Source organism: Pristis pectinata, chromosome 23 (genome assembly GCF_009764475.1).
Source record: "Pristis pectinata isolate sPriPec2 chromosome 23, sPriPec2.1.pri, whole genome shotgun sequence".
In the NCBI taxonomy this organism is placed as follows: Eukaryota; Metazoa; Chordata; class Chondrichthyes; order Rhinopristiformes; family Pristidae; genus Pristis; species Pristis pectinata.
Window position 1 is genome coordinate 8,918,494 of NC_067427.1, and position 25,047 is coordinate 8,943,540.

At 43.7% G+C, this 25,047-nt stretch overlaps 1 protein-coding gene across 2 annotated transcripts in view; it reads right to left on the reverse strand.

The window, feature by feature from the left end:
- Positions 1-23,037: 23,037 nt before the first annotated feature.
- The window catches only part of si:dkey-34e4.1 (carboxyl-terminal PDZ ligand of neuronal nitric oxide synthase protein), a 103,397-nt gene continuing 101,387 nt past the window's right edge, over positions 23,038-25,047 (reverse strand). For both annotated transcript variants that reach the window (XM_052037071.1, XM_052037070.1), the window contains one exon: positions 23,038-25,039. In XM_052037071.1, the coding sequence (XP_051893031.1) occupies positions 24,484-25,039 (556 nt within the window). In that variant the 3' untranslated portion in view covers positions 23,038-24,483. The remainder of the gene's footprint in view (positions 25,040-25,047) is intronic.

Consider the following 25,047-nt stretch of genomic DNA (forward strand, 5'->3'; position numbering starts at 1 on the left):
TTGTTCAATAAGTAAGTGAAAATCAATGCAATTGCAAATGCTGGAAATCTAAAATATCAACAGAAAACGCTGGGAATACTCAGCAGGTCAGGTCACACCTGTGGGAAGAGAAACAGAATTAATGTTTCGGGATGAAAATCCCAGGTCAAAACTGGAAAAGTGGTGTTGTACGGAAAAGGATAGTGAGGGCTAATAACTAGTAAATAGAGAGGTGGATTGTGCCAATGTGGTAACAGGGAACCACAGACAAGGCTAAGGATAGAGGCATGGACTGCACAGTGACGACATCAAAGTTTCAGGAGCTTCATTGATTATGTTATAGCCTGAATCCATTTTAATAGAAAATTGGATTTATTGTTAGACTTGTGGATAATTATTTTATTCTGTAATCAAGGCTTTGTTTGATACTTAATTAAGTCTTTCTGCAGTCATCATTCTGTTATCTAAACCTAGTTTTACTATTAATCAAGTTTCTGTGTAACCTTAGGAAAATAAAGGACTGCAGATGCTGGAATCAAGGTAAAAAACACTGTGATGCTGGAGGAACTCAGCGGGCCAGGCAACATCTGAGGAGAAAAGCAGGCAGTCAACGTTTCGGGTCAGGTAATCTTGTCAGCTGAGAATGTAAAAGCTGTACCAAATTCGTACTCAGGTAGATCAACTTTGACTGGTCTCCTCGTGCGCACCAGTTTTTAATAAATTGTTCGTTATTTCAAACGCCAACTCCGTGTGGTCTTTCCTTTTGCTCCTACTGAGGTATAAAGTTAATTTTAATTTGCAGAGAAGGTGGTGGGAGGGATGGCTAGGACAAAGGAATGTGTGTGATAGGTTGAGGTGAGGGTTGCTGTGGAGATAAGTTGCTGATGGGGCAGTTAGAAGGCAGTTAGTTTTCTTTTTCTTTCCTGGTTTACAATCTTTAGAGAAGTCTCCAATATGCTTTGAATGTTCTTTGTTTGCTGAGCCAGCTTTGTGGCATCAGTATTACTAACTACAATGGACAAGATACCGCAAAGTATAGATCATTATCTATGTGATCAAGATGATGCATTAAAAGCCATAAGCAATGAATTGCATCTTCAAATGTTGGAAGAAGTTTTCAGATGACCACCTTGTAAATCTCAAGAGAAAAAAGTGTGCATTTCATTCATTTTGAGCTAACAGCAAGTGCAAATGGATTGCAACCAGTCACAGAAAAGGTGGAAGACCTGGAGTTATTGCAGAGCTTAGATCCTGGCCATGGTACAGACTAGATCTTGCAACGTTACTGACACATTACATTATTTACTGAAGAAGGAAGAAAATGGAACAACAAATGTATGTACTTATGCAGGCAATGTCTAGGATGTGAGCCTTTGTTAATTCACAAAGTTAGAACTTGTGTATTGTTTCCTATTTTGGATTTGAGCTGTAGTTAATCATGTGATCGATAATGGTCCAGGGAAGCCAACTGTGTTTGCATCATGTACATTGATGAAGAGAGAGAGAAACTGAATGCGAATTGAGAAAGGCATTTGGGATTTTCTCCAGAGTGAAAAGGTTTCATCAACCCCTGCTGGGAAAACCTTTTACCTTGGTCACTGTCTGTAAGTTGAGCAATTCTTGATCTCAGGTCAACAACATCAATATAGTTATGTCAAGATGGGCCATTCTCTTATCTCAGTATGATTACATGATTGGAGATTAAAAGTTTGAAACAAAATGTTATCACAGTGCTAAGTGTAACATATAAGAATTCAGATATAGGAAGTGAAAGTATGTGAACATTGTAGATACAACAAGGGAGAGAGGTGAGAAGTCACAAAAAATATTCTAAAGTGAGTATATAAAAATATTTTCAAAGGATGGACCTAGTCAGACCAAATGAAGGCATGAGACTCACAAGTCCAGTGACTCAAGTTGAATCCAGACCTTGGGTGCTGTCTGTGTGGAGTTTGCACATAGTCCCGGGGGACTGCACGGGCTTTCCCTGGGTACTCTGGTTTCCTCCCACATCCCAAAGGTGTGCAGACTGGTAGGCTATGTGTTTCCTGTAAATTACTCCTCGTGTAGGTGGACGGTGGGAGAATCAGGTGGCAGGAGTTGATGTGAGAGAGAACTGGTAACTGGGAAATAAGTGGGGATATAGGATCGACGGGATTGCTCTATGAGCTGGAATAGACTTGAAAGGCTGAAGGGCCTCCTTTTATACTGTAAAGGAATATCAAAATTAATACACATTTTTTTAAGAAACAACTTGGCTAACTGTAGCTAAAAACCTTTGAAAGTGGATGTGATGACAGGGAGCAGGGATAAATCTCACTCATGCAGAGGTTGCACCAGGAGCAATGCAACCAAGGCATTCAAGGGACCTCCATTTGCAAGTCTACCTCATGCTCCCAAAGCCTCTTAACTCATAATTCACCCAGTGCCCAATGGAGTTGAAGACCCTTCAACTCACCAAGCATTTTCCCCAAAGTAGTAACAATGAGATCCCTTTCTCAATTTGTCTGCCTTCCCAAGGGAACAGAAACATTTCCCTGTTGCTGCCTCACAGTGGTGCAGCTTGTTGAGCTGCTGCCTCCCACGGCCAGAGACTTGGGTTCACTCCTGACTTCAAGTGCTGTCCACGGGGAGTTTGCATGTCTCCCTGTTAATGTGTGGGTTTCCTCCAGGTGCTCTGGTTTCCTCCCACATCCTAAGGATGTGTGTGGGTCAGTAGGTTGATAGGCCACTGTAAATTGCCCCCAAATGTGTAGCTGAGTGGCAGAATCTGGGTGGGAGTTGACAAGAATCTGAGGAGAATAAAAAAAAGGATTAATGTAGGATTAACGTAATTGGGTGGGTGATGGTTGGCATGGACTCAGTGGGCAAAGGCCTGCTTCTGTGTTGTGTGGCTCCAATTCTCTACCACTCTAAAAAATGACTATGCCAATGCAGGGCAAGTGCTCACTATTGTATCGCACATCACAACAGTCGCCACATTTCACACATATCTCCTTGGATGTCCTGAAAGGTGCTATGTTAACACAAGTCTTTGCTGTCTTCCTACCTGGCTCCCATAGCAAGGAACATCTTACTGTGGGCTGTGGGCAGCTACAGTAGTGTAGTGGTTAGTGTAACGCTACTACAGCGCCAGCAACCTGGGTTCAATTCCGGCCACTCTCTGTAAGGAGTTTGTATGTTCTCCCCGTGTCTGCATGGGTTTCCTCCCACATTCCAAAGACGTACGGGTTAGGAAGTTGCGGGCGTGCTATGTTGGTGCCGGAAGCGTGGCGACACTTGCAGACTGCCCCAGAACACTCTACGCAAAAGCTGCTTTTCTCTGTGTGTTTCGATGTACATGTGACTAATAAAAATATCTTATCTTACCCATAGTCTTTGCTAATTAGACAACTGTGGCATAGAGCTGTGCAAGGCCCACTATGTATGTAACTGTTCTGCTAAAATTTGCAAAACGGCGCCCATGCTGTTAAACGGCATCATTCCAGATCTGAGAAGGAGTGTTAATAAGTTACGCTTACTAAATTTAGAAATGAAGACATATTACTGTTCAACAAGTTAATTATTTTCAGTTGCCAAGCTCAGCATGACTGATTCCAACACCGGGTGAAAACGAAATACGGGAACGTGGGATCCAGCATCAGGAATGAGCCTATCAGCCCCGAGAGCCTGCTCCGTCTTTCAGTAAGATTCTGGCGTCGGGCAGAAGATACAAAAGCTTGAAGGCACGTACCGTTCAGGCTCAAGGGACAGCTTCTATCACACTGTTATAAGTCTCTTAAATGGACCTCTCATACACTAAACATGAACTCCTGATCTTCCTCATCGTGGCCCTTGCACTTCATTTGTCTGCCTGCACTGCACTCTCTCTGCAGCTGTACAACACTATATTCTGCATTCTGTTTTTCGTTTACTACCTCGCTGTACCTGTATATGGTATAATCTGTCTGGATGGCACACAAATAAATATTTTTCACTGTATCTTGGTACATGTGACAATAATAAACCAATACAAATACTTGGTCCCAGCACCACTTTGCTGCTCTCTCCATACTGCTTGACTCCCATGTAGCTCAATTAGCTGTCAATATATTCAATGACTCCACCTCCACAACTGTCTGGGTAAGAGATTTCCAGAGGTTCACCCTGAAAGACGGAACTCCTCCAATGCCTTCATCTTAAGCAGCCGATTCTGCATTCTGAAAGTATGTCCCTGAGACCATAGGCTTAAGGTGAGGGATAAAGAGTTTAAAGTGGGTCTGAGGTAGAAATTGGAGGCAGGTATTCTCTCAACATTTGAGAAATATCTGGACTGATCCGTGAATCACCAAGGTGTAGAAGGCTATGGATCAGGTGCTGATAGATGGGATTGGTACACATGGGTAGTTGATGGTCTGCATGGAGATGGTGCACCAAAGGGCCTGTTTCAGTGCTGTATGACTGGTTCTAGATACCCCACAAGGGGATACATTCTCTCAGCATCTCCCTTCAGAATCTTACGTTTCAGCAAGCTGACCAAAGGATCTGAGACCTCCAGGGAGTTTCGGCGCAACCTGCTCAGGTTCTCCTCGTACATCAACCCCTTCAACCCAGCAATCAACCCAGTCACCTTTCTCTGCACCGCCTCCAACACTGCCACACAGTAATCTAGTGCCACATAAAGTGGCATCAAAACTTCCCGACTTTGATACCGCACGCCCTTTGCAATTAAGGCCAACATTCTACCAGCCTGCACCTGCATTCCAAACCTTGAGTGTCATTCACTAGGACCCCCAGATCCCTTTGGTCTGCAAAAGGATGGGGGAAAGAGAGAGCAAATATATTACACGATAACCATAGAATCATAGAATAGTACAGCACAATACAGGTCCTTCGGCCCACAATGTTGTGCCGACCTTTAAACCTCGCCTAAGACTATCTAACCCCTTCCTCCCACATATCCCTCCATATGCTTATCTAGTAATCGCTTGAATTTGAACAATGTACCTGCCTCCACCACCGCCCCAGGCAGCACATTCCATGCCCCAACCACTCTCTGGGTAAAAAAACTTCCTCTGACGTCTCCCTTGAACTTCCCACCCATTACTTTAAAGCCATGCCCTCTTGTATTGAGCATTGGTACCCTGGGAAAGAGGCGCTGACTGACCACTCTATCTATTCCTCTTAATATTTTGTACACCTCTATCATGTCTCCTCTCATCCTCCTTCTCTCCAAAGAGTAAAGCCCTAGCTCCCTTAGTTCTCCTCATAATACATACTCTCCAACCCGGGCAGCATCCTGGTAAATCTCCTCTGCACCCTTTCCAATGCTTCCACATCCTTCCTATAATGAGGCAATGTTATACATGTTGCTATAATGTTATACTATAATAATATTATAATATACTGAAATAACCTAGAAATCTGAAAGTCAGAAAATGGATGGTAAAGTATGTTCATAAAGGTGTAACTGTCCTGGGAAACGTGTGGGGTTTGCTGCCTTAATAATTACACCTGGTATCTGTATGGGGAATGGATACAGATTACAGCTCCTAACACTGTAATTTCTAACCCCTCAGGGACAACACCTTTATGTTCTGTGTGCAGAAAACAAAAAGCGAGCTTGCTCAGAAATTGTATCTCTCCACAACAGCTGCGCATTTGACAGAACAAAAGGAAAGGGTTCAAGTCAGTGAATGAAGTCTGTCACTTTTACTTAATTAATGGTGAGTTCATCTGTTAACCAGCTACATCAGTCATCGCAAATTAGTCAGTTGAATGTCAGTCGACATCACCACTCTCTGCTTTTGATGACAGCTTTCAGTGAACGTGGGGAATTATGTTTATGTTGAGGTTTCCAGTGTTGATCCCGGTCACATGAAAGACAACATCCACTGATAATCATTACACTAAATCATTGAAGGTAATTCCCAAAAAATAACATGGCAAAATGGGAATTTAGCACTTTTAAGAACAGGGAATTATTGAAAAATGCGACTTTTAGGCATGGAAGAGTAGACTGCACAGAAGGTTTCAAATCGATCTGAATTGAGGAAACAAGGGAATACAGTCCCCTTGGAGGTCGCTCACCTCAATGCATTTTGTTGGATCTTGTTACCAAAGGTGCGGCTATTTGCACAGGAGAGCCGGAAAGTGGAAATAAACACATGAATTAGAAGCAGCAGACCACTCTGTCCCTCCAACCTGCTGCACCATTGACTGACCTGCTTGCAACCTTAACTCTGCATTCACAGAAATCATAGCATCATACAGCACGGAAACAGGCATATAGGCCCACCGAGTCAGTGCCAATCTTTAAGTACCCACTTACATTCATCCCATTTCATTTTCCCCACATTCCTATCAACTTCCCCCAAGGTTCCACCTCTCATCTATACACAAGGGACAATTCACAATGGCCAGTTAACCTGCATATCTTTGGGATGTGGGAGCAGCCCATGGTAAACACACACGATCACAGGGAGAACGTGCAAACTCCTCACAGACAGCACCGGAGGTCAGGATTGTACTTGGGTTGCTGGAGGTGTGACATCTCTACAAGCTGTGCCAATCAGAAGAGCCACTGTACTACCCAGTCCAGTCTACCCATAGTAAACTTTCACTCTTTTATTTAACTAGCATCTATTGACCTCTGCCTTAAAAATATTCAAAGACTCTGCTTCCACTGCCTTAGGGGAATAAAGTTCACCTATTCTTGGAAAGAAACAAAATCACATCTTAAATTACTGCCCATTCATTTTAAACAGTGACCTCTGATTCTAGACTCTCACACAAGAGGAAGCATATTCTCTGAATCCACCCTGTCAAGATCCAGCAAGAATTTATATGTTTCAATCAGGTCTCTCTAACTCTTCGAAACTCCAATAGATACAAACCTAGCTTGTCAAACATTCTCATGAGACAAACTACTCTTTCCAGGTACTAGTTCAGTAAACTTACTTTGACCTATTGCCAACACATTAACATCCTCTCTTAACTAAGCAGAGGAAGGGTAGTGTAGTAGTTAAGTTATAGGACCAGCAGCCAGAGTTCTGGACCATTGATCCAGAGATATACAGTCATAGAGCACTACAGCACAGAAACAGGCCCTTCGGCCCATCTAGTCCATGTTGGCCTGGTTTGCTGCCTAGTCCCATCTACCTGCACCCAGACCATAGCCCTCCATACCTCTCTCATTCATGTACCTATCCAAACTTCTCTTAGATGTTACAATGGACCCCGCATCCACCACTTCCGCTGGCAGCTCGTTCCACACTCGCTCCACCCTCTGAGTGAAGAAGTTCCCCCTCAGATACTCCTTAAATATTTCACCTTTTACCCTAAACCTATGACCTCTAGTTCTCATCTCACCCAACCTGAGGGGAAAAAGCCTGCATGCATTCACCCTATCTATACCCTTCATAATTTTGTATACCTCTATAAGATCTCCCCTCATTCTCCTGCGCTCCAGGGAATAAAGCCCTAACCTATTCAAACTTTCCCTTTCACTCAGGCCCTCAAGTCCCGGCAACATCTGTGTAAATTTTCTCTGCACTCTTTCAAGCTTATTGATATCTTTCCTGTAGGTAGGTGACCAGAACTGCACACAGTACTCTAAATTCGGCCTCACCAATGTCTTGTACAACTTCAACATAACATCCCAACTCCTGTACTCAGTGCCCTGATTTATGAAGGACAATGTGCCAAAAGCTCTCTTTACAATCCTATCTACCTGTGATGCCACTTTCAAGGAATTATGGATTTATATTCCTAGGTCCCTCTGTTCTACCACACACCTCCGCAAGTCTTACCCTGGTTTGCCCTCCCAAAGTGCAACACCTTACACTTGTCTGCATTAAATTCCATCAGCCATTCTTCAGCCCATTTTCCCAGCTGGTCCAGATCACTTTGCAAGGTTTGATAGCCTTCCTCACTGTCCACTACGCCCCCAATCTCGGTGTCATCTGCAAATATGCTGATTTAGTTTACTACATTATCATTCAAATTATTAATATAGATGATAAATAACAACAGACCCAGCACCGATCCCTGCGGCACACCACCAGTCACGGGCCTCCAGTCAGAAAGACAACCATCCACTACCACTCTCTGGCTTCTCCCGCTAAGCCAACGTTGAATCCAATTGGCTACTTTATCCTGAATGCCAAGCCACTTAACCTTCTGGAGCAGCCTCCCATGCAGGACTTTGTCAAAGGCCTTGCGAAACTCCGTGTAGACAACATCCACCACTTTCCCTTCATCAACCTTCCTAGTAACCTCCTTGAAAAACTCTGGTTAGATATGACCTGCCACACACAAAGCCATGTTGACTATCCCTAATCAGGCTCTGTCTATCCAAATACTTGTATATCCTGTCCCTCAGAATACCTTCCAATAATTTACCCATGACTGATATCAGGCTCACCGGCCTATAATTTCCCAGTTTATTCTTAGAGCCTTTCTTAAACAACGGAACAACATTAGCTATCCTCCAGTTCTCCAGCAGCTCATCAAAGGATGTTTTAAATACCTCTGCCAGGGCCCCTGCAATTTCTGCACTAGCCTCCCACAAGGTCTGAGGGAACACCTCGTCAGGCCCTGGGGATTTATCCACCCTAATTCACCTCTAGACAGCAAGCAGTTCCTCTTCCGTAATCCGGATATGGTCCATGACTTCACTACTCTTTTTCCTCAATTCTATAGACTCTGTCTCTGTCTCCCGAGTAAACACAAATGCAAAAAATCCATTTAAAATCTCCCATCTCTTTCAGCTCCAAGCATAGATGACCACACTGATCTTTCAGAGGACCAATTTTGTCTCTTGCTATCCTTTTGCTCTTAATATAGCTATAGAAACTCTTTGGATTCTCTTTCACCTTGTCTGCCAGAGCAACCTCATGTCCTCTTTTAGCCCTCCTGATTTCTCTCTGAAGTGTTCTCTTGCATTTCTTATACTCCTCAAGTGCCTCATTTGATCCTAACTGCCTACACTTGATATGCACTTTTTATCTTTTTCTTTACCAGGGCCTCAATATCCCTTGATAACCAAGGTTCCCTAAATCTGTTAGCCTTGCCTTTTATCCTAACAGGAACATACAGATTCTGTACTCTCCATATTTCACTCTTGAAGGCCTCCCACTTACCAAGCATCTCTTTGCCGGAAAACAACCTATCCCAATCCACTCCTACCAGATCCCTTCTGATGCCCTCAGAATTGGCCTTCCTCCAGTTTAGAATCTTAACCCTAGGACCAGTCCTATCCTTTTCCATAACTATCTTGAAACTAATGGAATTATGATCACTAGATCCAAAGTGTTCCCCTACACTCACTTGTGTCACCTGCCCTGTCTCGTTCCCTAAGAGGAGATCCTGTATCGCATTCTCTCCAGTGGGACCTCTGCACATTGATTCGGGAAACTTTCCTGAACACATTTGACAAACTCAATCCCATCCAGTCCTTTTACAGTATGGGAGTCCCAGTCAATATGTGGAAAGTTAAAATCAACTACTATCACAACTTTATATTTCTTGCAACTCTCTGCTATCTCTCTACAAATTTGCTCCTCTAAATCCTGCTGACTATTGGGAGGTCTATAATAAAGTCCCATTAATGTGGTTGTCCCTTTTTTATTCTTCAGTTCCACCCAAATTGCCTCGGTATAGTCGAGCCCTCCAGTATGTCCTCTCTGAACACTGCCGTGACATTTTCCCTGATGAGTAATACCACCCCTCCCCCTTTAATACCTCCCCCTCTATCATGTCTAAAACAACAGAACCCCAGAACATTGAGCTACCAGTCCTGCCCCTCCTGTAACCAAGTCTCGCTAATGGCTACAACAACATAATTCCACGATAATTCCATCATAATACATTCTCTAGGTTCATCTGCCTTGCCTACAACACTCCTTGCATTGCAGTAGACGCAACTCAGAACATTAGTCCCACCACGCTCAGCTTTTCAGTTTCCATCTTTGCTTGTAGTCTTAACATCTACTTTCCCCACAGCCCCTCCACTTGCAGCCCTGCCACTCTGGTTCCCAACCCCCTGCAACTTTAGTTTAAACCCCTCCGAGTAGCACTAGCAAACCTTCCCGCAAGGATATTGGTCCCCCTCCAGTTCGGGTGCAAACCATCCCATTTGTACAGATCCCACCTGGCCTGGAAGAGAGTCCAATGATCAAAAAATCTGAAGCCCTCCCTGCTGCACCATCTGCTTAGCCACATGTTAAACTGCACCATCTTCCTATTTCTTGTCTCACTAGCATGTGGCGCGGGTAGCAATCCTAAGACCACCATCCTGGAGGTGCTGTCTTTTTAATTTAGCACCTAACTCCCTGAATTCACTTTGCTTGACTTCATCACTTTTCCTGCCTATGTCAGTGGTACCGATGTGGACCACAACCTCTGGCTGCTCAGCCTCCCCCCTTAAGAATGCTATGGACTCGATCCGAGACATCTCTGACCCTGGCACCTGGGAGGCAACATACCATCCGTGAGTCTCGTTCTCGTCCACAGAACCTCCTGTCTGCTTCCCTAACCAATGAATCCCCTATCACTACCACTGGCCTCTTCTCCCCCCTTCCCTTCTGAGTCAAAGAGCCAGACTCAGTGCTCGAGACCTGACTGCTGTGGCTTTCCCCTGGTAGGTCGTTTCCCCCCAACAGTATCAAAAACAATATACTTGTTATTGAGGGGAACAGCCACAAGGGTACCCTGCACTGACTGCCTATTCCCTTTCTCTCTCCTGACAGTCACCCAGCTACCTGCTCCTGCAACTTAGGTGTGACTGCCTCCTGTCTATCAACCCCTCAGTCTCCCAATTGATCCAAAGGTCATCCAGCTCCAGCTCCAGTTCCCTAACACGGTCTGCAAGGAGCTGCAGCCAGCTGCACTTCTCACAGGTGTAGTCATCAGGGACAATGGAGGTCTCCCTGACTTCCCACATCATGCAAGAGGAGCACACCACTGCCTTGGGTGTGATTCCCACTGCTCTACCTGTGCAATAATAAAGAAAGAGAACTTAACAGAACCTCACTTTAGCCTCCGCCTCTCCTCGCCGAAGCCTCTTGAGCCAAAGCCTCAGCTCCCCACTCACACAATGGCCACTCCACGTTACTCTATCTACCTTTTATTGGCTGAGTTGCCATGCACTTAGTCAATCAGAAACAACTTTAAATAAAAAGCTGCTGGCTCCTCTGCAACAAAACAAGTCCCAACATGGTGAGCCATGGTGGTTGAGGAATTTAAACGTAGATTAGTGATTAAATAAATCTAGATTTTTTAAAAATACCATGTTGCAAAATAAAACACCTGGTTCACTAATAATCTTCAAATCTGCTGTCCTTACCTGGTCTGGCCAATCTGTTGACTATTAACTGACTCCTCAGTTCAAGGGTAATTCGATTTGGATGGTAGTTGCAGATGTTACCAGAAATGTCTGCATTTTGTGAACAAATGAGAAAAAACAGGCAAAGTAATTCCTGGATCTTCACCCCTGACCTTGTGGAATAGGCTGGCAATGGTCTCTGGGGTGTGGAGATTTAAGGCCAGTTGCTGTCTGCTGTCTCCAGAGATCTCCAGCAACAGCAAGCAGCTAATCGCATTGAAGTATTGGGTCAGACAGCAAATCGATGTTCAAACATTTTATAAATGATTTAAAGATTGGATTAAGATAGAAGCTGACATAAAATGATAGGGAAATGGAGGGCTATGTGGGAGGGAAGGGTTAGATAGTTCTTAGAGCAGGGTAAAATGTTGGCACAACATTGTGGGCCAAAGGGCCTGTACTGTGCTATAGTGTTCTATGTTCTAAAATAAATGTTACTTTTTTTTACCTGATTAATTAGAACTTCAAAGTAATTATTTCGAAGGTCCACATGTTTAAAATTAGTCCTCCAAGGCCAGAGAGGTTGTTCAACAATATTAAGCCTTAAGAGTTTGCTACACCTCTTCCCACCTTACCTTCTCCGAGGATTCCATTGCGTTCTCCTGATTTTTCCAGCTCCATCACACTTGTTCTGATGAGAACATTTTCCACACCAGTGCTTCTACACTGTCTTCCTTTTTCCTTAACCATGGTTTCCACTCCATCAGTGCTGACAGGGCATTCCGTTCCATTCCCTGTAGGTCTCCTTGCACTCACTCCTCTCCCAGCCAGAACCAGCATATCCAACACCTTCCACTCCACCAGACTTCCCATTCAACTGATCAAGCGCCATCATTTTCACCACCATCCACCAGTGGACATATCATGTCCATCCCCACTCCCCTTCCGTCATTCTGAAGGAACCATCCCCTCCACAATTCCTTGGTTCACTTTGCATTTCCACCAACACCAATTGCCCTTCTCACACCTCCTTCCCATGCAACACCTGCCCCTTTACCTCATCCTTTCTTCCCTAACAGTCCTGCCAGGTGAAGCAATGATTCACTTGCACTTCTTCCAATTCAGTATAATATATTCAGTGCTCACAATGTGGCCTACTGAACACTGGCGGCACGAAACACGGACAGGGTGACTGCTTCGCAGAAAACCTCCATTCAGTCTGCAAGGGAGGTTCTGAGCTTCCAGTCACCTGTCACTTTAATTCTCCATCCTGCATCCACTCTGACTTCTCTGTCTTTAACCTCTTCCACTGTTCCAACAAAGCTCAAGTAGGTTCAAAGATCATCATCTCATTTTACATCTAGTCACACCACAGGGACTCAATATTTCAGATAACCAACCTTTCCAGTTTGTGTCAGAATTAGCCAGTTTTGATGCAAGGGCATCAAACTGTAACATTAACTCAACTTTTCCTTCTCCACAGATGCTGCCCACCTGCTGAGCATTTCCAACAACTGCTGTGGTCTGTATAATTCCAGCACTGTTTCATTTTCTCCCTCTCTCCTCCACCCTCATTCATCCCCTTCAATTTACGTCTCCTCCAGAAAGATTAGATTCCATTAACAAGCCTTCACTACACTCTCTCCGCCAACGCCAACTTGGGTCATCCATTTTCTATTAGCCTCCACCCTATCACAGAAAATCCTATTGTTCTCTCCATCTCTCCAACTTTAAAAACACACTTTTTCCACCTTTTTCTAGCCTCTCCACAGATGCTGACTGACCTGCTGGGTATGTGCAGCAGTTTCTCATTATGTTTAAGATTTTCAATGTCATTCAGTGAGTATAACAATTCACACAGTGTAGGGGTGAAGTTCATAAGACAGCGCGGTGTCGGGGTGAAGTTCACAAGAGAGCACGCTGTAGACTGACTTGAATGCCCCGATTTCTGCTCGCAGTTGTATGGGAACAGACAGCAGATGTTGCTGTCCGTTTCAGAGAAAACAATAGCAAATGCAGATGGATTTGCCACAATTGCAACTACAAATTCTGGGCCCTTGTGAAGCTTCGTACTTTCAGAGTGTGCGCGAAAGACACTGTATAAGTACACGTCAGTCCCAATCCAAATGGAATCTTAAATTATTAATAATAGAAGAATCAATTCAGAGAAAAGGAAAACACAAGGAGTCATTGAGGTTAATTGAATTACATCAGGGGATGAATTGACTATTGACAAGAGATAAAATAGTGAATTATGATCTGCAGCAATAATAAATTCTGAATTATATTTCATAGTTATCATTACATATTCCACTTAAATTACACATCAGGTCAGCATATTAAAAATGGTGGATATTGAAATTATAAATTAACTTTAATAGCTGTTTAGAAAGACACAGGTAACAGAAAGTTAGAGAATTTCAAAATGCTCTCTGTTCTGTAATCTAGCATCTTAACTAAATATACGGCAATGGCTTCACTCCTTGTGCTACAATGGAGAATTGCTCATATGTTAGCACTCAGGCTGGTGGTCTAACAATATGTAACGCAACTGGGTTGCAGAATTTACACTTGAGTTATTGGTTATGAATGGGCCAAATACAAGGATTAGGAGCAGGAGTAACCATACGGCCTCTCAATCTCTGCCATCCGAAAGGATCATGTCTGATGTGATCTTGGCATCAGCTTCACTTACCCATCTAAACCCCATAATCCCTGATTCCCTAAAGTCTTGAATATACTTCACCGCTTCCACAGCTCTCTGCCAAAGACTCACCACCCTCTGTGAGGAGAAAATCCCTCTTCACCTCAGCACTAACCTGAAGTTCCCCCTTCCTCCTGATTCCTCCACTCAAGGAAGCATCTTTGCAGCACCGACCCTCTCAATCCCCTCAGGGTCTAACATATTTCAATCAAATTATTTCTCATTCTACTCACCTCAGTGAGTAGAGAACCAATTTGCTGAACCTTTTCTCAGAGCATTTCCATACCCAGAATCAACCTAATGAATCTTCTCTGTACTCTCTCAAAGGCAAGTATACCCCTCCTTAAATAACGAGGCCAAAACTATTACACTGTGGTCTCACCAAAGTCCTGTACATTTACAGTAAAGCTTCCCCACACCTGTACAATAAAAAAAAAGCCAATGTACCATTTGGCTCAATAACCTCATTTTCCTCCACAGTATTATGCACCTGCATTGCTTTGCCACTCAATTAGCATTCTTTTATTCTTAGGAGATGCAGTATTGAGCTTACAATTTATTTTCCCACCTATCTGTGTATCATTAGGTTTGGAACTCAGAGGCAGCATTTAGTTAGCAAGAGCAAGTTTTGGATGGGATTAGAAATGGTTGAGTATTCCAAATTTCTTCAAAGCCTCTTGCCTTTACTAGTTAGTCTATATATGAATTATTTAGTGCTGGGGAAATCCATCTTGGATGAGTGCTGTCAGCAACTAACTATACCCAGGCCACGTGTGAACAGGTTAGAAGCACAGTAATGGTCCTCTGTTTCAACAACATGCCTCAGGACCAACTTCAGGGCAACAAATCACACTGCTTAGGTGTGAGGGTCCCCATCACCCAGACCTGGTAGTCTCAGAACCCCCTTCATACCCTAACCTGCTAGGAAATCAGATGAGGGTGTACCAACTCAATTACACAGGTATGTTCACTGCTTCAGGCTCATAACCTGAAGAACATTCCACACTCTTTCACGTTACGTGGTGATCAACAGTGACATTTGAGTTGTTGAGCCATTGGGGGTTATTTCACGTATTTCCAACACAGGGTTAGGCAGTGGTGGAGAATGTGTTCTGTAGATTGGATTTCAGATCAACAATAGCATTTGGTTGTGCTTTCAACATGGCTGTTGGTGGAGACACCAACCAAAAAAACCATGTTATTATTCTGGTCCCCTGCTCTCATCTAACTTCTAACAAGAAGTGGTACCTCCTTTAGGTTAACTCACTGAGCCTCTACTGATATGATGCCAGAAGGCAGCAATTTCCCTGTGGAAATTTCTCCCCGCGCCAATGTTACTGTGGCAGTTGTCATGTATTCTACAATGATCTTTCTAAATTGTCATCTTCCTGTCTCCAGGTGGATCATTCATTCACCCAAAAAGCAGTGGCATCGCGTAAACACTGCTGTTTGTTCCACACCTACTCATACGGTTTTGTCTTCACACGAATGAGAGAGGATTGCCTATCTCCGCCTATCGTTTTCCTAATCAAACGAATCCAATCACAATGGTTAGTGTACATCATAATATTTCCAATATTATCCATGGAATTGGAATAGTACCACAGAGGTTTGCCTCATACTTAACTCCATCCTATAAATATCTATACAGGGAATCCCCAGTCTACAGAAGACATGACATACGGAAATCTGACCTCTCCAATAAATTTTTAAAGAATTTTTCAAGATAGTTACAGAAATGCAAATACTTTCAAGAATTATGGAATAAAGTTAGCAGACAGTTAATTCAAAGGACAACTAGTCTTTTAAAAAAAACTGTTTACATGTAACCTTCTGGCAGTAATCAGACATCATTGTCAAGTAGGAACAAGGGTCCCAGTTCACAGCGGGAGGCCATTTAAGAGATTTGCTTTGGAAACTGACAAGGCAATCTCTTCTATTGACAGTGGAAAACACTACCAAACCCTGTAACATCCATTGATACTAGCAATTGGTTCTGGGACATTCTGATTCTGTACCATTGTAACTACAGAGGAAAAGGCAATAAATAAATGTTCATGTTAACCAACCCTCGCTGAAATTGTGCATTTCTGACTTACAGAAAAATCAGTTTACAGACAATTCTCAGCAACAAAACCTTTCTGTAACCTGGGGGCTTCCTGTATAAAATGATACAGTGAGCACCTCATAAAAATATAACCCAATAGATATTTTGCGAAAGCTTATGTAATTTTATCAAGTCAGAGATGCAACAGGGAACTGCATGGTTGGGGAACTCAGGAGCAATGGCAGCACTGACCTGCCAAACTAAAGAGAGGGAAGGTATCACAATCTGGCAGAAATCATGATATTTCTTTAAGTTCATAACTTTGCACAGACCCAGGTTCTGGTTGCATAAACACACTTTTAGTAAGGGAGATATTTTATATTTTCAAGCCTCTTGCATTTATAGACCATTCACTATTTTCACTGACTGATGACTTAATTTATTAACTAGGAACTGCACTAAAGTATTTCTTGAAATAATACCCTAATAACATTACATTTACTTTCACAAAATGGTTAAATGGATTACACCTGGTTACACCAGCTATGCATTCAGGTCATGCTGGTGATCTGCTGGTTAGAGACACAGTTCCTCTTTCCCATCCAGCATGTCATCAATACAATGGAAAGTCAGGCCATTTGGTTACAGAACAGACCTCAAACTAGTGACATCTGGTTTCTTTTAATCTGTTAACTTGTGTGTGTTCAAACAGGTCTGTAATTCCAGGAGAAGACAATATTAAGTGGAACGTTCCCATTCTTTCATAATGACACAGGAGTGACAATGACCAACCTGAAGGGGCATAATTTTAAGGTGATTGGAGGAAGGTATAAGGGGGATGTCAGGGTTAAGTTTTTTTTACACAGAGAGTGGTGGGTGCTTGGAACACACTGCCGGCAGAGGTTGTGGGGGCAGATACATTAGGGACATTTAAGAGACTCTTAGATAGACACATGAATGATAGAAAAATAGGGGGCTATGTGGGAGGGAAGGGTTAGATAGATCTTAGAGCAGGATAAAACGTCAGCACAACATTGTGGGCTGAAGGGCCTGTACTGTGCTGTAGTGTTCTATGTTCTATGTCTATGACGAGCATGTTGCCAAATTAAACTAATACGTTCTGCCTACACATCATCCATGTCACTCCATTCCCTGCATATTCATGTGCCTAGTTGAAAGCTTCTTGAATGCTAGTATCGTATCTGCTTCCATCCCTACCCCTGGCAGTGAATCCCTGGCACCTACCACACTCTGTGCAATAAACTTGCCCCACACATCCCCCTTAAACTTTTCCCCCTTGCACCTGAAAGCTATGCCCTCTGGTATTCAAATTGACCGACCAACCTGCACCTCTTTGGTATGTGGTAGGGGAAGCGAGAACACTTGGGAAAGTCAAGAAGGAAATGCAAACCCCACACAGACAGCGCCGGAGGTCAGCATTGAACCTGGGTTGCTGAAACCATGAGGCAGTTGCTCTACCAGTTGTGCCATTATTGTGAAGACTGTTGGTGCTGATGGCCACATTGGAGAGACCCACTCCTTGCATTGCCAACCTCTCAGAGAGGCTGCCTATCAATGAGTTGAAGTAGAGGTAACAATGGAAGTCTTACCTTTAAGACCATAGGCGACATTTCTCCAAGAGGGAAGCACATGGGGTGGTGTGGATTGGCAGTTCTACATCCCATTCATTATTGTGGAACCTCCAAATCAACAGGTGGAGGATAAAATGCTTGTGTTTAAAGAGGACTACAATACCATGTCAGCTTTCCATTGCAGACAGAAGGTTAAATTGCCCCTCCTTGTAACTGAAGCTGTTTGCCACTGTCAGGGTAACAACGTTGTCCAAAGAGAAAACTCCACAAAGTTTTTGCAAACAACTTTGATTCTGTGGCAACGGTGAGTCAGGGCAGCTTTAAGTTGTACCAGTGCACCGTCAGATTAACAAGGGAATTCGATAACAGTTGATGCTGGAGTTATTACCGTTAGAAAGTGCTGACTGAGGCCATCAGGACAAATGGCAGATAGCCAACAGTCTATGGCTTTGCAGTTTGCTAAAACGCTTATGATTTACAAATGAAATAGACTTCAGCAGAATCAATAAAACTGAGCATTTATTGCAAGTACATTAGAGAGGAACATGTGCCTGCAGTTTAGCTGGACCTAGCATGCCGATCAATTTTCCAGCTGTTGTTTCCTTTCTACAAATTTTTAAAAACTAGAAATGCCTGAAACTTAGAACTTACTTTATAAGGGCTAGCAATCCGAAGAACTTACAGACATTTTGGGTTTCATCAGCAAACACAACTTCAGAAAAATGTGCCTATAAATAGTAATCTGCGCACATGATTTATTGCTGGACTTCATGCAAACTAATTTCCAGCTTTAATTAAGCTTTTCAGCCAAAAGCCACGTTTACACCAAGAATGTTTATGTCCATTCCTCTCGAGTATTGCTAAGTGCCTCACCATACAAGTAACAGACCTACTAGAGGGCTAAAGCATGGACAAAAGGAAGGAGATTTACATGGCATCTATCCTGTTATTCTCTTTTAAGAGTCACTCCAGGGATTTTCCAAGTCTCCCATCTTGCACACTCCAAAAATAAATCAACAAACTCAAACAAGGCAACATATCGGATGTAAAGAATCAGTGACCCAGATGGAATCCATATTAATGTTAGAGTTTAACCAAACAAGAAATTCATGAGCTTGGACCTAGACCACAGGACTGGCACTAATAAATACAACATTCAAAAGCCCTGAGCAAGGTTGGAAGTTAAGAAAATGTTTTGCCCCATTCAGCTACTGGAGGTGTGTAATAGATTCCCAGGAAATACTGAATTGATACTTGAACGGGAACTGAATAGCTCTGAGGGGAGTTTGAGGTTTAGAGAAGCCAATAACTTTAAGAAAAGGTAGGAGACGGAACTTGATGTTTGTTAATGTGGTCATGAGCACTGCAGTGGACTCTGAGAGTAAGCGTCCACTGTCAAGTACTGAGAAGAGTAAGTTTGGCGGAAGGAATGGGCTTTATGGAGGAGAATTTCATTTGCTGGCCTCCTAATTTTCTCCTGAAAACTGGATGTCAGGGATTAAAAATAAACCCACAGCCACTTCTTTGATGTCCAAGGCCCACTTAAGGGTGGCTCTGTAGATGAGGGTGGAACCTGCCCACCTGAAACAAGAGCAGCACAGTTTAAGCAAGCGAACTGGGGTGCTACTAGTTGGACCAGGCTCTGAACTCCTAACCTGTGATCACCCTGCATTACTGTTCAGGCAGAGCACTTACATAACAGGGTAATTACCTAGAGATTTCTAGCCAAAGATTTCTACTTCTGAATGGAAATGAAAGCATTAAGAAACACACTGGAAAGTCCCCATCCTCTGCAACAAAAAACACACAATTTCAATCAATCTTAACTAATTTTAAAATGAACAATATATAAAAACAGGAGATGATAGCAATGCACTGCAGACCAGACAGCATCTGTGGAGAGAGAAATCAAGATTCAACATTTCAACAAGAAATCAACATTTCAGATCAGAGAGGAGGATGAAGAGAACAGAGGGAAAGTCTGTGACAGGCTGCAGATTATAGTTGTCTGGGTGATACAATTGCTTTTAGTGTCATCTAATTAATAGCCGAATGGAGTCAGTTGGAGAGAAAGAGAGCAAAAGAACATGCTGAAGCTGTGAGCTGCGGAACACAGCAGTTGCTGAAAATCTGAACTAAAAGAGAATGCTGGAAATTCCCGGCAGATTGGGCTGCGTCTGGAGAGAGAAAAACACTTAATGTTACAGGTGGAAGACATTACATCAGAACTGGCTAGTTCTGACACAAACAGGAGAGGCTGGTTATCTGAAGTTGTTGAATTCAGTATCAAGTCCCCTGGGCTGTAACGTGCTCAGGTGGAAGATGGTGCTGTTCAGTGAGCTTGCGTTGAGCTTTGATGGAATGGTGTAAAAGAACAAGGACGTTGAGGTCCAAGTGCGAGTGGGCTGGAGAATTAAATTGACAGGTGACTGAAAACTTAGGGCAACTTACAGCAGAGTGGCCACCATGGTTGATTGACAGGGGAAGTATCCAGTCATTTCTTCTCTGCCTGACAATAGCCTTCAATCATAACTGCATGTCCAGTGTTCCTGAGGCACAATTCATACCTTGCAGTTCCCAGTAACACAGCTGGTAAAAGAGACCGCACACACCAGTAACTCAGTTGATGAGAGAGACTGGGCCCTGTGGTGCAAACACACACACACACAATGCAGATGAAGACAAAGGATCAGTAATAACACACTAACACAACGCTCTGGACTCTCCTGTCTTTGGGGTTGAGGATCTTCTCAAATCCCTAGATATTCCGTGACGTAGAATGGGAGCGATTGTTCCTGAGAAACAGTTATTAAGATCTTGGCTTCTATTTATCACAAAAGGATTTAAAACCGGCAAAGGTTGTGGAAAACCTGTAGTGGAGCTGGAGTGTTGAGCTTCACACTGAAAGTGCTTCCTTGCAGTGGTGATATGGAGCTGGACTCCCGTAACCCAATGGTGATCTATGGGTTTAATATTAAAACCACCAGCCTTTATTTTCTGTGAAAAAACAGATTGAAATTGAAAACTGTGAATGGTACCCGAATGTATTATATGCAGACAGGAAGAGGCACTTTGTTAGGCCTTACTGATAAAGATCCTATTGAGACATCCAGCCAGCTGCAGTGACAAAACAAGGTCACATTAATATTGAAACATGGAACACAAGCTTTAGATGTACTTACGATACTCCTCACAGTGTAAAGCTGTTATAGGCAAACAAATTTATATTAAGTGCTGTAAATTACAGTGAAAACGATAATTAACAAAGAATTGTAAATGAAGCACTCTAGATGAAGAGGATGCTTTGTACTAACTGTGAATGAAAAACGTAAAAGTTATGGGGAGAGGGCGGGGACCAAGCCCATGTCACACAACTAACGGTCCCCATCTGTAAAACAGCGGATATTTTGACTGTGTGTAACAGTGTAAAATGGGTGACAGGGAATTGGTATAAAAACAGAAAACAATGTCAGGTAGCATCATTCAGGAGCGTTTGGAACAAGCCCGAAACAGGTGGCCTGCATCCTGACATGGATTGCAGCACTTTCCTATACAGTCCTTAGTCTGGTGGCCTTCCAGCCTGCAGTTTTTATGGATGCCAAGTACATGGGTTTGTTGCAGTTACAGCTCCCCCGGACTGTCCTGCATTGTAACTGTGATCTTCTCCCACTGAAGAAATTGAGGTTGGTGGACAATGACTCCCTTCTCATTGATCTTCAGTGTGACCATGAGCTGGCATTTGGTCTTGCAGATCCTGTAGTCATATAACATTGTACAGCACAGGAACAGGCCCTTCGGCCCACCTTGTCTGCACCGACTATAATGCCAACCTAACATACCTGCACACGGTCTGTATCCCTCCATTCCCTGTCTGTTCATGTGTTTGTCTCAATGCCTCTTAAATGTTTATATTATATCTGCTTCCACCACCTCCTCTGGCAGCATGTTCCAGGCACCCACCATTCTGTTTTGAAAAAACCGTACCTCACAAATCTCCTTTAAACTATCCCCCTCTCACCTTAAAGCTGTGCCCTTTAGTTATTGACACTTCCACCCTGGAAAAAAGACTATATCTCCTCTATCTACACCTCTCATAATTCAATATACTTCTATCAGGTCATCCCTTGGCCTCTGATGTTCCAGAGAAAACAATCCAAGTTTGTCCAATGTCTCCTTGTAGCTAATACACTCCAATCCAGGCAACATCCTGGTGAACCTCTTCTACACCCTCTCCAAAGCCTCCACATCCCTCCTCGAATGTTGTGACCAGAAGTCCATGTAAAACTCCAATTGTGGCCCAACCACAGTTTTCTACAGCTGCAACATGACTTCCCGACTATTATACTCAATGCCCCGACCGATGAAAGTAAGCATGTTATACACCTTCTTTACCTCCCTGTCCACTCATGTTGCTACTTTCAAGGAGCTCTGGACTTGCATCCCTCTGTACATCAGTACTCCTAAGAGTCCTGCCCTTTACTGTATACTTTTCACTCACATTTGACCTTCTAAAATGTATCACTTCACACTTGTCCGGATTAAACTCCATCTGCCACTTCTCTGCCCATAATTCCAACTGATCTATGTCCTGCTGCATCCTCTGACAACCTTCCTCACTATCCTCAACTCCACGAATTTTTGTGCCATCTGCAAACTTACTAATCAGACCACCTACACTTTTGTCCAAATCGTTAATAGAAACTACAAACAACAGAGTCCCAGCACTGATCCTTGTGCAACACCACTAGCCGTAAACTTCCTGTCAGAAAAACACCACTCTACCACTACCCTCTGTCTTCTATGACCAAGTCAACGTTGGATCATTGACACTGATGCAGTTTTCTGCTCCCTTGGCATATCTGGACAGGACCATTAGTACATCCACAAAGGGGACATGGGGGTTGAGTACGTGTATGGTGATCACCAACACTTTCTCTGTCAGAAAGGTAAACAGCGGCCACGTCTTCAGAAGCAAGAGAGGAAATTTGCTTCCTTTGCTGCTGACATCCCCCCAACATTCCCAAAGGGTAACGTCGAAATCCCTGCTACCTGGGAATTCTTCACAATGCCTAGGATTCCCAGATCGATCCTGGTTGTCTACTCATTGCCAGGTCATGTAATATTGCAGGGATTTACATTCAGGTTTTACCAGCTGCTCGCTATTAACCCAGGGACTGCGACCAGGAACTCATTACACAGGAATTTATAATGGAGGGGATGCTTATGCAAATTAGCATAGAGGTCAAGTTGAGATAAAATAGGATGAACCTCTAGCACGAGGTGGCAAGCTTTACTGAATGCTGATAAAGCAGCATGGGGGTATGGTGCTGGTATGGAGCTGCTGGTATTATAGCCATGGCTGTTTCTGTCCACCTCTAGCGCTGCACATACAGTGAGCAAGTCCTGCTCTTCTCAATCCTTACTCCTTACTGAAAGCTAAACCTTCTAGCTGTCCTAGAACGAGGACACCAAGGCCCAGATCAGGGCTTCCAGGCTGCCCGCCATCTGATTCAGAATCAGACAAAGCCAAAGCCTCGAAGAACCATTTAGTCACAGAGAGATCCATCATGGAAACAGGCCACTTAGCCCACACTGACAAACCTTACCCTAATCTATTTTATTCTCCCTTCATTCCTATTAACTTCCACCCCCATTCCACCAAATTCTACCACTCATTGGGTATAATTGTACAATTTACTGTGACCGTCAATCCACCAACCTGCTCGTCTTTGGATGTGGGAGGAATCGGTTGCGCCAAGGTACAAGAACCGCTGCTGCCGGGAAGGCCGTGTTCAATGACGGGAGTGGAAGCGGAAACAGCTCAAAAGCCACATTGTTAATGGTTAATCAAGGCAAGAATGGTCACCAAACTGGAATCCATTTCACAGTGTAGGATACAGTAAAATTTTACACAGATAGAGGGAAAGCAGAGGAGATCAGGACCTAAACCAGCTCGGTATCCAGGCGTTGGTCAAGAACTGATGTGGTGAAATGGAGCAATGCCACAACACCAGAGACCAGCAAAGGAAGAAAGAGACGGGTCTGGCACAACCCTTTGGACTGCCCACCACATGATTTGGGATCTTGCGCCCGTCAACGCAACAACCTATGGCTTTGGTGGAAGAACATGGAGGTATCTTCACAGTTAGGATGACATCAAGAATCAACACAAACACAGCACATTCGAAAGGTGTTTAGGTTAATATTTATAAAGTATAAAACAAATCCATTTTTAAAGCCTTTCAGTAAATGGCAACCCAACAAAAGCAGTAATATCGGTCCTCCCAGAGCACAATGGCAGCCAAATGTTGTCATTTTTATTTAAAAAACAGAACCATGGTCCCTACAGTGCAGAGCCCATCACTGGCAGTGAGGAGACTGTTATGCATTGGATGGCTCATTTCTAGTGATCGAGGTCATTAATAATATTGCGCAATAAACTGCTTGTTTTTTTCTCCACGTACAAGAAACTGAAAGATGGAAGGCAGTATCAACTGGGAAAAGAACTTGTGCATAGACACTGCAGATACTACAATGTGATACACCATCCTTTTTTCTCCTCGATTTCCAGGTAGTTGGACCACATGTGAGGGTCGAGCATGTGCCTTGCTGGTTTTAGAACCTGCTCCAGGAATGAAGCCAAAGCAACTTGGGAAACTGTAGCTGACTGGAATTCAGAAACAAATGTCCACAGTGTCTCGGAGAAATATGGCGTTCAAACCCTGGTTCTCCTCCTGGGAACGTGACAGAAAATAACCCTTGGACCTTGCAAGGAATAAGAAAGGATTTCAAGACCCTTCCAAAGCTTGAACAGTACTAGATTAACTAGGGATGGCTGGCAGCATAAGTATAAGCTTTAGCTAGAAGTTAGACCATCTGTGACTTCCACTGAGGCAGTTTGCTGTACTCTTGAGTCTTCAGTGTCATTGTCCAATAGCTCATCCTCTGAGAAACTGATGTGCAGGCAGGTCTCATTGAGTGGTGGGGAGAAGGGGAGGGTGCTGTTGGTGTGGTCTAGAGGGCCATTACAGCTGCTGGCCGGGGTACGGAGAGGAAAATCTACCTGAGGGTTTGACGTGTCCGCCTGGTGCCCACAGCGAGCAGGCAGATTGATTGCGGTTCCATCCTTCTCAGTGACAGTCATGGTGGGAGGCTTGGCTGCAGGCCAGAGCTGCGTGGGGCAAAACTTTTCATCAGTGGGCTGCCAGGCTTCAGAGTCAAAGTCAGACGAAGCAAAAGTACAGGAGGAAACATCTGTGAAACTCGACCTGTGTGAGGTCTGCAGCAGACTGTTGACCACCACCTGCTCGGCGCACTGAGAGGTGGATTCCACGGCTAACAAGAGCGATCTGGTCGAGCGCTTCCTCGTGACGGCTGGTGGTGGGTTGAGTCGTGGAATGGCGTGATTAAACCTGGAAGG